At 35.8% G+C, this 12,783-nt stretch overlaps 1 protein-coding gene across 1 annotated transcript in view; it reads left to right on the forward strand.

Moving 5' to 3' along the window:
• Positions 1-12,783, forward strand: part of cped1 (cadherin-like and PC-esterase domain containing 1) — a 55,376-nt gene that overhangs the window by 9,640 nt on the left and 32,953 nt on the right. The window contains exons 3-10 of the mRNA XM_073814343.1: positions 3,690-3,784; positions 4,316-4,397; positions 8,675-8,759; positions 9,672-9,828; positions 11,434-11,564; positions 11,908-11,980; positions 12,290-12,457; positions 12,545-12,649. Of these exons, the coding sequence (XP_073670444.1) occupies positions 3,690-3,784; positions 4,316-4,397; positions 8,675-8,759; positions 9,672-9,828; positions 11,434-11,564; positions 11,908-11,980; positions 12,290-12,457; positions 12,545-12,649 (896 nt within the window). The remainder of the gene's footprint in view (positions 1-3,689; positions 3,785-4,315; positions 4,398-8,674; positions 8,760-9,671; positions 9,829-11,433; positions 11,565-11,907; positions 11,981-12,289; positions 12,458-12,544; positions 12,650-12,783) is intronic.

The raw sequence follows: 12,783 nt of genomic DNA on the forward strand, positions 1-12,783 counted from the left end.
TGCAGTATACAGAAAAATGTGCACTAGTATGCAGCATACAGAACATGTGCAATAATATGCAGCATACAGAAGATCTGCACTAGTATGCAGTATACAAAACCTGCACACTAGTATGAATAAACATTAGTACGCTGTATGCAGAAAAATGTGCACTATATGCAGCATACAGAACATGTGCAACAATATGCAGCATACAGAAGATCTGCATTAGTGTGCATGTACATTAGTATGCAGTATACAGAAAAAATTGCACTAGTATACAGCATACAGAAGATCTACACTATTGTGCATGTACATTAGTATGCAGTATACAGAAAATGTGCACTAGTAAGTAGTATACAAAATTTGTGCACTAGTATGCATGTACATTAGTATGACATTTACAGAAAAATGTGCACTAGTATGCAGCATAGAGAACATGTCCATTAGTATGCAGCATAAAAGAGATATGCACTAGTATGCAGTATACAAAACATGCACACTATTATGCATGTACATTAGTAAGCAGTATTAGAAGCAGAGCTGAATATTGACTGTTGTGTATCATGTTAATACATTATAGGCTAAGTTAAGCATACAGTACTGTCAATGCATTGATTTGTTATGCAGTTCATAATCTTAAAGGTTTGCTTTTACTGTCAGATAGTTTAAGGGTTAATAATGTTCCCTCTGAACACTACTTCACAGTCTCAGCAGGAGTCCTAAATACCTTCCCACAGGTCATGACTCTGGACAGGGAGGTCATTCATATGAAAGTCTATGAAGTGAAGTGTGCTGTATGGATTCATTCATATACATGCAGTCATAGAGACCCTTGTATCCGCATCTGTATTGATTTCAACAAAATTTTTAAACAAACTTATTGCCACGTATGTTGAATAGGTCATCTGCTGACATCATTATGGACCCATACCTGCAAACAACAATAGCCTTGTGCGTGAGGATCCAAGCAGGTGTTAGTTTGCGACCGAGGACAGGTTGTCAACAGCTGTCTGTCAATGAGATTGACGAGCAGGACTGCCAACCACACGCTGTCTAGAACAAAAGCCTTATGAGGTCATCAGGGCAACAGCTCCTCCCCCTCCACACACACACACACACACAACTGATAAAACACACATTATTCTTATGGCTGGAAGGCATCAGTGAGGTTGCCAATGTCTTTTCATTTCTGGCACATGAAGATCTGAGATAGTGTTTGTGTGTAGTGTTTGATGACAGATTCACATGTGGTGACAGTTATGCAGTCAGTAATGGAGACATTTATTTATCTATGGGCTGCTCAGTATGTAGCAGTAATGGCTGCAGACTTGACTTTGGCACTAAAGGCCTGGAGCGTTCGATCTCTCTGTGCTTTTCTGTAAATGTATTGAATTAACGAAAATCGTGAACTGTTGACAACATTATTTGAATAAGGAATTGGCTGAAACTGTGATGATAGTGGAGGGAACGTAAGGGCCGGTTTCCCATGATTCCCTCTGGCTATAAACAGGACTTCCTGTAGTTTGGGCTGGGACTGCACCCAGGCATCAATGTTTGGACTTCAAGCCAAAATGCACACCAGGCCATTTCCTGACTGCCACAATAACTACCAGATGTGCTTTCTAGTTTCTCACTCACATTTAAAGCAGCATTTTTGGCACAATAAACAAGGGGATTCATTTCCAAAAGATTAAAACAATATGAATACGAATACACGCACACTCGAAGTTGGGTTCATGGCTCAACAAACATTCCTATTAAATATTCAAAGCTTTAAAGTCCCTATGAAATCAAAACAGACTATTCTTATTTTTTATGGAATATTGCAGTGTTCATTATAAATCTGTGTGGGTCCTTTTTTTATTTATAAACTTTAAATTAATCAAAATCTGAAAATGTACTTCTGCCCTCCTTGTGGCGATCATTCTCTGATGATGTCAGCTAGACCACTTGGGCGGAGCATCCGTTGACTCCGCCTCCTCCAACGATCTTGTCTGCTATGAGTTTTGAATCCAATCGATTAAAAGTGGAAAACACAAGCCACGCCCACTATTTTTCTTTCCTCATATTTCACTTGAAATACGTCACAATATGGAAGTAAAGTTAATGCAACTTTTTTACACCTTTAACTCTAAATCTGATTCTTTTGCCAGTTGAATTTAGGATTTCTGTTAAACCTTAGCATGTAGTGTAGAAAGCAATGAAATAGTTTTTTGGGGCAATAACAAACAATAGACTGGGAAACAGGTGCAAAGCCAAAGTCTAAAACCAACAGGACCCATAGGGTGAAAAAGCCGTAACAGCATAAAGAGATTAGGTGGAGACATAAATCAGGCAAGTAATGAGATGAGCAGATGAAACAAATAAACTGAAACAAAGGCAGGGCCAAAAAAACAAACAAATAGAAGACATATGCTCAGTAAAACAGAAAAAGTAATAACAGATGATCAAAAAAAGAAACAGAAATATTCTGAAATGTGTAGTTCAGTTTTTACGCGGACGCAAGGGTGACATTTGTGCAACCATGCATACTTTGTACTTGTAGGTCGTACATGCATACAGGAAAATGTAGGCCAGGAGAGGTATTGCAATTTGTCGCAATGTGCATGAACCAAACGTTTGTGAATGCATAGGAGTCAAATTAAGTTTGCTTTGCAAGGCTGTGCGATCGAATGCGTGTGTGCGCTCGTGTATGCATTAAAAAACAAACTATACTTCAGTCTTAAAGGGGGCCTATAATGAAAATCTGACTTTTTCCATGTTTACATATAATTGGGTCCCCAGTGCTTCTATCAACCTAGAAATGAGAGAAAATAATTGACAGCACAATTGAGTTTCAATTTCAACAAACCACCATTATGGCGATCAGTGTTTGCATCAGCTCATTTGCATTAATAAGGAAAGTGTCAATTTTAACATGTTATAATAATTTATCTGTGGGGTATTTTCCGCTAAAACTTCACGTACGCACTCTGGGGACACCAAAGATTTAATTTTTTCATCTTAAAAAGTCTTGTGAAATGTCCTCTTTAAACGTGTGTTTAGGACAATACTGTAATGTTTATACAGTGATGTTTTGCTGTTGTGCTCTTTGTGCAGTGTTTGGAGTTTTTTGTGTTTTGTTCGGTTAATCATGGCAAAATAAATAGCCTTTTAAAGGCATTTGACAGTTTTCACAAAGGCCTGTGTAATTGGATACGGGATATGAGCTGTCGCGAGGCCTTACAGATCTCGATTCAAGTGAACAGATTGTAGCACTAGGTGACTAATTGGGCGTCTGAACCTCTGGTCCTGATTTTGGGGCATTCAAACACACTCATAAATCATTCACATTTGCATTCAGAGAGGTGCCATGGCGGCTACGTTTCTTTTATGTCTCGATGGAAACCATGAGTGTCAGTCCTTTAAACTTTATCATTTACTTTAGTGCAGGTTTGGGGTAGGAATGCAAACTAGTGGAAAGAAATCGAAAGGAAAATTGGCTGCGCCTCAATTTCTTCATAGCTGCCTTACTGTTATGTAATCCACTTTTGTCCTTATTTTAAGGTTCATAAGGGGTTATCATGAATTTGGGCTACCTTTATTTTAAAACTTTTTGTAAATTTTTTTGGATTTATCATCCATCCTCATTTAACTCTTTGTTTGTCTCTTAACATCCGCTTTTGGCTGACTGTGCTCAGCATATTTGATCTCATTTTTTTATACAGATGGAAGAGACTGGTCCGCCTTGGTGTGTCTAAAAGGCTCAGAAAAAAGTTGCCTGCGAAAAATCAACTTTGCCCATCCGCAGTACCACCAGAGGGTAAGACCGCCCACTTCCTTGCTTTGGAATGGTTTTGAAGAGAGTTCACTTTATAATGCAAAATTATCATTTCAGTAGTAATAGATCACAAACTTTGAAAGAGAAGTCAAACTTGCTTCTTGCCCATGAAAAAAGGCCTGGTTTGAGATTCAAAGGGAATGTTTATGAAAACAGTGCCTCAGGAAAACAGGAACACATCTTCTCAACATTCCAGCTCATGCTGGAAACCCCAAAACTCCCACTTTATTTATAATTCATATGAAAGCTGTGTTTAGTAATCCCCATAAAATCATAGGATTTTCTTTAGGCTATACAGTATGCCTTTAAATATCCCAGCTGTTAAGAGTATCATCATGGGCCAGTTTTAGTTCTGGACATCATCCAAGAACAACTGCTACTTACTCTCTGAGGTTTTAAGAAATTCCCAAATAAGTCATTTCAAAAAGATTTTAAGGAATTAGAGAAAAGCATATTTTTTAAAATGTTTATCAAACTACGTGGTCTAAATTTGCCTCTCAAATCTCATTACAGGTTAACATTATACCAGCATTTTCTGGAGCCTTTCTGGACATGGGTGGAGTCTGCCGGTTTTTGACTGACAGCAAGTTAGCAGGTGAGCAGTGCTGAGTAGAAAGACATGAAGTTTGACAAACATTTCTAGGCATTAAACTTTAGAGGAGTATTGACTGTACTAAAGAATATTATAATGTATTCATAGATATTTAGGAAACATGCAAAGTTCACATATCTGTTTCTCTGAAAAATAAGGCTGTATCAAGATATTATCTTTTTAAATGTGCCTTTCATGTTTTTGTTTTGGTTTCAATTAATCAGTCAGTCAATCTTTTATTTATAAAGCACATTTAAAACAGCTGAAGCTGACCAAAGTGCTGTTGATCAAATAAAAACACAATTCAATCTCTATAAAAACATAAAAAAACAACTAGGAAGACAACAATTCTTTACAAAATAAATAAAATCAGGGAGTGTTAAAAGCTAAGGAAAATAAATATGTTTTCAAGGATGACTTAAAGTGCAGATTAAGCACTGCAAAAAAATGACTTTCTTACTAAGTATTTTTATATCTAAAAATTCTTAAATCCAGATGCATTTATGTTGAGCTAAATTATTTAAGGAAATAAGTTTAGTTTTAAGACAAAACAATGTCAAATTTAAGTGAATTTGAGCTTAAAACAAGCAAAAATATCTGCCAATAGGTTAAGAAAAAAAATTGATTCTTTCTTTGGGTCATTTTGCTAATCAATAAAATGTATCTTGATTCAATTTAATTAAAAGACAAAGATACTAAGTAAGATAGTAATTTTAACCAATTTAACCAAAAGTGTATTTCGACAGCTTGGTTGCCTGTTATCACGATTGCTTAAAGGGGAGATTTCACAAAACTTTTGTGAAATAAATGTCAAATAAATCTTTGGTGTCCCCAGAGTATGTATTTGAGGTTCTAGCTCAAAATATTACATAGATATTTTATTATAACATGTTAAAATTGCCACTTTGTAGGTGTGAACAAAAATATGATGTTTTTGGTTTTGTTCTTTTAAATGCAAATGAGCTGATGAAGCAAACACGGATCACCATAATGGTGATTTGTTGAAATTGAATTGTGCTGTCAATTGTGCTGTCAATTATTTTCTCTCTCTTTGCACTAAATGTCAGTGCTGTGATTGGATAGTACAGATTAAGGGGTGGCATTATTATAATAAGATCCCCTTCTGACATCACAAGGGGAGCCATATTTCAATTACCTTATTTTTCACATGCTTGCAGAGAATGGTTTACCAAAACTAAGTTACTGGGTTGATCTATTTCACTTTTTCCTCGGTTGATAGAAGCACTGGGACATAATGATAGCACTTAAAATAAAAAAAATGCAGATTTTCATGAAATGTCTCCTTTAAATGAGACCACAATGGCCCATAAATGTGACCTCTGGATGCAATCTCTGAAATGAACTGCAGATTGAGTTATAAAAATCCACACTAATTTTTATAATTCGTACGACCACATCCATACATTTTTGTATGATTACCTTTCGCGTGACTTTGGGGTTAGAGGGTGGAGTTAGGGGTGGGGATACATTATTACTTTTTATATAATCATACATTTTTGTACCATTAACTTTGTTTGAATTCATACGAATTAGCCAACTCATAAAATACATATGAACTCCTGTGAGATCAGGCTGGCTGTGTGATCAATAAATATAGACCAAGTCTAGAAAATTCCTGCAATGTTGATTTTTGGAAGAAATATTAAGTTATGCAATAAACCGAGAGAAAAAAAAAGTTAAAATAAACTTGAAATAATCAAAGCACAGTCGCAATTCTGCTTACACGCAGTCAGTCAGAAGTTTGTAACTCAGTCTTTTAAATGGAGTCTATTCATCTCTGTAATTACTTATAAAAGGTTCGTGTCAGGGGTGGTATTTACTGTGTGTAAAGGTATTAAACAGTAAATGCACAGCGTAAATGACTTTTAATATCTCACCACAGCTAATTCAACATCCACAAGAAAAGAAAATTCCTTCTTAAGTTCATGAAAGAGCCGTGTTTACAAAGCAAAGCCCTTTGAAGTTGATCTTGCTTATTTCATTTAGCTTTGTAGAGCCAATTATGTTCATCACCTCTGGAAAACCTCAGAAGTTTTCAAGAACTGTGCCTACGTTTTTGAGGGTCATATAATGACCGATTGTCACCCGCTGCCCCAGAACGCCCAGCATCAGCAATGAAGTCTTTGTTTTCGGCTCTGAAACAATATTGTCTTTCCTGTTGGCCCTGCGCCCACAGAAACACGGGCGATTGAGTCCTGGTGTTAAGGGTTCGAGGGGGAACGTTTGTGTCCTCTTTATAATCATATCTGAAGGCCGATACATAGGGTGAATAAACACACACGACACGGACGGGTCAGTGACCTAGATGAATGTAAACTCAACTTAGTCCACATGCTTGAGTTGGGAGTAAGCGGGACTTAAGCAGAAGCAAAGGTTTGGGAGATTCTGGTGTTTTTCATTAAATGTTTGTTAGGTTTTGGGGTTTGAAACAGGCCCCTGTGGTTTAGTGTGTGGGTTCACTTTTGAATCATTGGGGTGTATAGATGAGAGACATGCATACGTTTTTTGTACCGTAGTTTTGTTTGAGAGCTGTGTGGCAGATTTTGTATAGATTTTGTTTGCAAACTCCCCAAAAAGCATATACAGACTTTTGGATTATCGCAAAAAGTAAGCTTATTGTTTATTATAAGTTAATGACACTTACATTAACTGAACATTTAATTAAAAGCTAACCTTATTCTGCTTACACACCAAACGCAAAGCATTGCATTCCTCGCTCTAGATTACCAGCGGGATTTAACTTTGTGTCATGTGAATATTTTCAACTTGCGCGAAGACGCGTTTGATGCAAATGTTGCGTATTTTCACAGCAATCGCGCCGCCCAGAGTTTGCGTCTATTTGCATCTTTGCATTAACTTTGTTTGTAATTTACACGTGCAAATCGTTGAATTCGCGTTTGGTGTGTACGCCACATTATTCTGCTTACGCGAAGTATTGCGTTCCACGCTCTAGATTAATAGCGGGATTTAACTTCATGTCATGTGAATATGTTAACTTGCGCGAAGACGCGTTTGAGGCGAATATAGCGTGTTTTCGCAGCAATCTCGTTGCCCAATTCGCGTCATTCTCATCGTCCCGCAAGAGTTTGCGTCTGTTTGCGTCTGTTTGCGTATTTGAATTGACGTTGTATGTAATCTACTCGCACAAATCATTGAATTCGCGTTTGGTGGGTACGCCACATTATGCTGCATAAACACCAAATGCGAAGCATCACGATTCTTGCGTGATTTAACTTTGTGTCATGCAAATTTTTTGCTTGATTTGAATATTTTTAACTTGAGTTAAGGCGCGTTTGAGGCAAATATTGCGTTTTTGCAGAAATCGCGCCACCAAATTCACGTAATTCTCATCGCCCAGCACAACTTGCGTCTATTCAAGTCTTTGCATTGACTTTGTATGTAATCTACTCACACAAATTGTTGAATTCGTGTTTGGTGTGTGATGCGAAATGACGTTTCAAGTCCCACATTATGCTGCGTACACACCAAATACAAAGCATCGCGATCCTTGCTCGAGATTACTTGTGTGATTTAACTTTGTGTCATGATAATTTTTTGCTTGAGTTGAATATTTTCAACTTGCGCGAGGACGCGTTGGAGGCAAAATTTACTCTCAAAAATTGTTGAATTCATGTTTGGTGTGTACGCCCCATTAGGCTACAAGCGAACTACATCAAAGTCATGACCACCAATCTTCCGACAGTTCTTTCAAACACATTGCGTTGTTTTTGAGATCATTATGCGTGATGATGTTTAAAGTCCCCGACAACGTATTACTGATGTGTTTTTTATGTCGTAGATTAAAAATATAAATATTTTGGCCAATGCTAATATAAGGACCATTCAAAAAACCCATTGACTTCGAGACTAAAATGCTAACTCGTTTCTGGGTTTTGCCTCCAAAAATACGTTATTATTATTAACATTATTATTCATGACCCTTTCAAATAAGGTAATAAAAGACCATTTAATTCTAAAGGTACATATATTTCATCCTTAAAACTGTTTCAAGATCATTTTTGCACTTAATAAAGCCACAAACCTTTTATGTAGATTTCAGAGAACAATTTCACAGATTATTTCAATGCATTCTTTGGCACCTTTAAACTTGTAATAATCTGTTATGTGTATGATAGACTAACGGTCTGGAGGTATTTGTGGAAAGTACTGGGGTAGCTTCAGTCTGCTGGTCCAGATGGCTGTAATATGTGCTATGTGTTTTCCTCTGACTCTCTCCTCTCTTCTGTTTTTCATCTCAGGAGTGATTTTACCCATCCTCCCATCTGCCTGCTCTCCATCCACATCACCACGAGAGGGAAACCAATACACCGTTACAGATGAACGGTCAGTTATGTTACGTCTGTGAGAAATGAGCAGTCAGAAATGCGGCAAAGACTTTTTTCACTTGCTTATACCATTTTTTTCTCTATGGAGATGCATTGATGCAAACGAAACAGGAACAAATTTTCATCCAATCTATATTTTTTTCTGCTTATAAACTCTTAAATATGGGTATTTTTCTTTAAAAATATTTTTTTAGCAAAAAGCTGAAATAATTGCATTTTTTGTGAAGGAATTTTGTTAAGAGATCAGATTCAGAACGATTATCAAAACATACACAAAGTTTAAAATTAGTAAATAACGTTTTTGATTCATTTTTTAAATATATAAATATAAGCGTGGATAATCGCGGTATTGCAGATTAACATAAAAATTCTTCAGAAACACTTTTTTTCTCTTAATTGATGAGAATACTCGTCAATAGCAGTGAAACCGTTAAGAAAAAGACTTACGAAAGTTTTTTTTTTGATGGAAGTGCTGGGGGTGAAAATATTAAACAAAGAATTGTTATAGTAGTTTAGATTTATTGTAATAAATAAAATAATGCAATAAAATATATTTTGTACATCAAATTATCACAAAAAATAAGGTTTGCGTTGCACTTTTAGTGGTTTTACCAACAACGGCCACTAGGTGTCAACGGTTTGCTGCATACTCTTGTCACAAATTAATAAATTACTGTCAAAGCATTATTATTTCTGCTTAAAGGTTTTGAAATATAAAAACTGCATTCTTAGACCTTTCCAACAATATATAGTTTGTCGTGACATATTTAAAATTTACATGCAAAATATTAAAGTAAACTTGTTAAGGTTGTTGAAAAGGATATTAAGGTACTGAAATATTACAAGTATTACATACTTGATCTATATGGTCCTGATATTTTTTGCATTACTTGCTTTCATAATCCCACAGGACACGGCCGATTCAAGGCGGACATTTAGACGATCGCAATCTGAACGCCACTGTGAATTTATACGTCCTGGTTACTTCTGCAACACCGCTGACAGCGTTCGTCCACCACACTGTTCTGGTCAAAACCCACCCAGACAAAAACAGTTATACCACTGAGGTAAGAAAATGTCATCGCCGGTGAATGAGAAACTGTGCAGCGTTAACTTTCAAATAAAACAAAACATTGCTTGAACTCAATCTTCAAATCAGTTTTTAATTTCTTATTGGAAACCTTTCAGCATTTTCAAATCACATCGGGCACATCAGTCTTATATTGCGGTTTAGATCTCTGCGCTCCTGTTTATGGATGACGAGGGCTCGCTTAAGCATTTATTCCCCATGTGATATTTGTTAGGCTTTTGCAGCTGTGAAACACCGCTTTCATTGCAATTGAACTGTGTGTGTTTGATGCCAGATTTCTTAAGAGGTTGCAATCTGATTCTTGTAAACAGCTGGAAGGCACATTCAGATCTAATAAAACACAGAACCCATTTACTGAGTTTCACGGGTTGATATAAGAGCCTGACAAACAAGCAGATAACTATAAAGTCTGCATGAGTCTGTTGGCTCCGCTCTGGTTTTTATGTAACACGCGTAGAGCTTCGTAAGCAGTCGTATCCAAACCCTTTGTAGACACACTTCTTACTGCTGATTGGCTACAAGTGTGTTTTGGTAGACTCCCTTTTCCAAAGTGTTTTTCAATAATCACACACCCCGCCTTTAATGCCCATAGAACCCCAGCTCCTCCTCAATATAAACACTGTGCATACATAAAAGAAATCTATGATATGTTTACATTTAGAGAGCTAAGTAAACTTGTGTAGTGTCGCTGGGTTTAAGACAATGTCTAACCTATGCAATAAACATGCTACACAATACTTTACATACTAATACTCTCATTCACAAATGCAATAGTTTACAATCTGCACTTTAAAACATACTTTCACACATACACTATATTTATATTATATTTAAGTTTTATATCAGGCATCTTGTCAACATGACAAATAAACAGGGAACTTAAATGCACAAGCAGAACTTTTACTGTAGCGCCCTCTACTGGCACAACTGTGTCATCACATCTCAGCTGCGTGCTACTTCCTCTAGTGTTGATGGATCATGTTTGCTGTGCAATGGTAAGGTTTCTCTCACATGATTAAATAAAGCAGTGACATGAAGTGTTGTATATATAATATTAGGGCTGTGCAATTAATTATTTTTTTTTTTCAAATTTTGATGCAAACAATTACAAAGACAAGATAATTGAGGTAAAACACGAATATTGTGCAATTAAAATATAAATCGCATGCCGCTAGACTGATGTGTTTGTAAGGCACTTCTAAAGGCACTATGGCTTTGACGTGTAGCCTATTGCAACACTTGCTTAATAAAAAGGTAAATAAATGCATGTTTATATATATATATATATATATATATATATATATATATATATATATAAACATAATTAATAATTAAAAATAATTAATTAATACATGGATAATAATAATCAATAAAGTCAATAATAACTGTGTTAAATAATCGTGTTTACGATTTTTACCATAATTAAGCAGCCCTTAAATTTATTTATTTATTTATTATTAATTAATTTATTTATTTATTTATTTATATAATAAATTAATAAATTAATACATGTATTTATTTATTTATTTATTTATGATGCATTTGGACTGAGATACATATTCTGTTTTATTCTGTCTTTCAGTTGCAGGTCTTTTTTAGAGAAAGGTTGGGTCCTGATCTCTCTCATAAAGCCATTGTGCACATGAAACATGTCATCGGTAACATCCTGACAGCTGCTTTAATCACCACGAAGGAGAGCAGCTCCTCACCCAGGTCTCTTTCTCTCTTTAAAAATTATTACATTTCCGTAGTCACAAAAAGATGTCATGCACACACATATAGATACACTACATCAATGCAAAGTCACTGTAATAATGATAATGTTTTTAATACTGAACTAATGATATGTTTTCTCCCTTAAACTTGACCCTTACTGAAACCATTTTGCATATTTACATTTTCATTAAATCTCTGTTAAGTATGTTTTAAGCCATTTGAATGACAGTTGTAGCAAATGTCATCATTTTCTGTAATGCACACACATGCATACATTTTTTATTAATAACATAATGAAAACCTGTTGTGTGTAATTGTGTCTGTGTTTGTTTGTGCACAGATGTCAGCTATGTTTTCAGTTATTGACCTTCTCATTGCACTATAACGCCTCTCTTCATCCAGTGGTGGTAAAGGTATAAACAAACATTCAGATGTTTTCTGTCTCTATGCAGAATGATTAAGGATATAATTATATTTGGACATAATGATTTGGTTGTTCACTACTTTATCTCACGCACAAAGCTCTTAAGTTTCTATTTTGACATTGCTCTCAATATTCAGCTATTAAATTTTTTTACTTTATGCAAATTTTTCACGAGTAGTAAAAACAGTCTGCTTGTAAAGTCATTTATGCAAGTTCTCAATATGGCCAGTAGATGGCAGCACATCTATACACATGCTCATGCTTTTATGTATCAGGTGTATGCATTTTTTTGTTTCAGCTTCGGACTGATCTACATTTTGATGATATGAGGGATCCATACTTTGATGGACAGATCACCAAAGAATATATGCTAGAAGATGTCTTGAAACTGCTTTTCCCAGCATGCAACAGTGAGGCTGCGGGACTCAGATCTTCAATCGGCACACAGAAAGAGAACCTGATTAAGGTTAACCATCATTGCTAATCTTGATATAACACAAATTATAAATTAAATGAATAATATGTCTTGTAATTAATCAAATTTGTGCTGCAGTACGGTGGCTGTGATTGGCCGAACGCTCGTTGTCTGCCTTTAGATGAATTACATTTACTGGAGTATTTTAATCAACACCTGAAGACTCCGGGACCTTTTCAACTGGTAAAGACACATTGCACAAACACATTTTGTACATGATGCTGATATGAAGCCAAAGTGATGAAGGATGAATCATTTAAGAATTGCCTTTAATAAAAACTTGCATGCAATTATTTGTACGTTAGGAGGAAATGCTT

Source organism: Paramisgurnus dabryanus, chromosome 1, assembly GCF_030506205.2.
Source record: "Paramisgurnus dabryanus chromosome 1, PD_genome_1.1, whole genome shotgun sequence".
Taxonomy (NCBI): Eukaryota; Metazoa; Chordata; class Actinopteri; order Cypriniformes; family Cobitidae; genus Paramisgurnus; species Paramisgurnus dabryanus.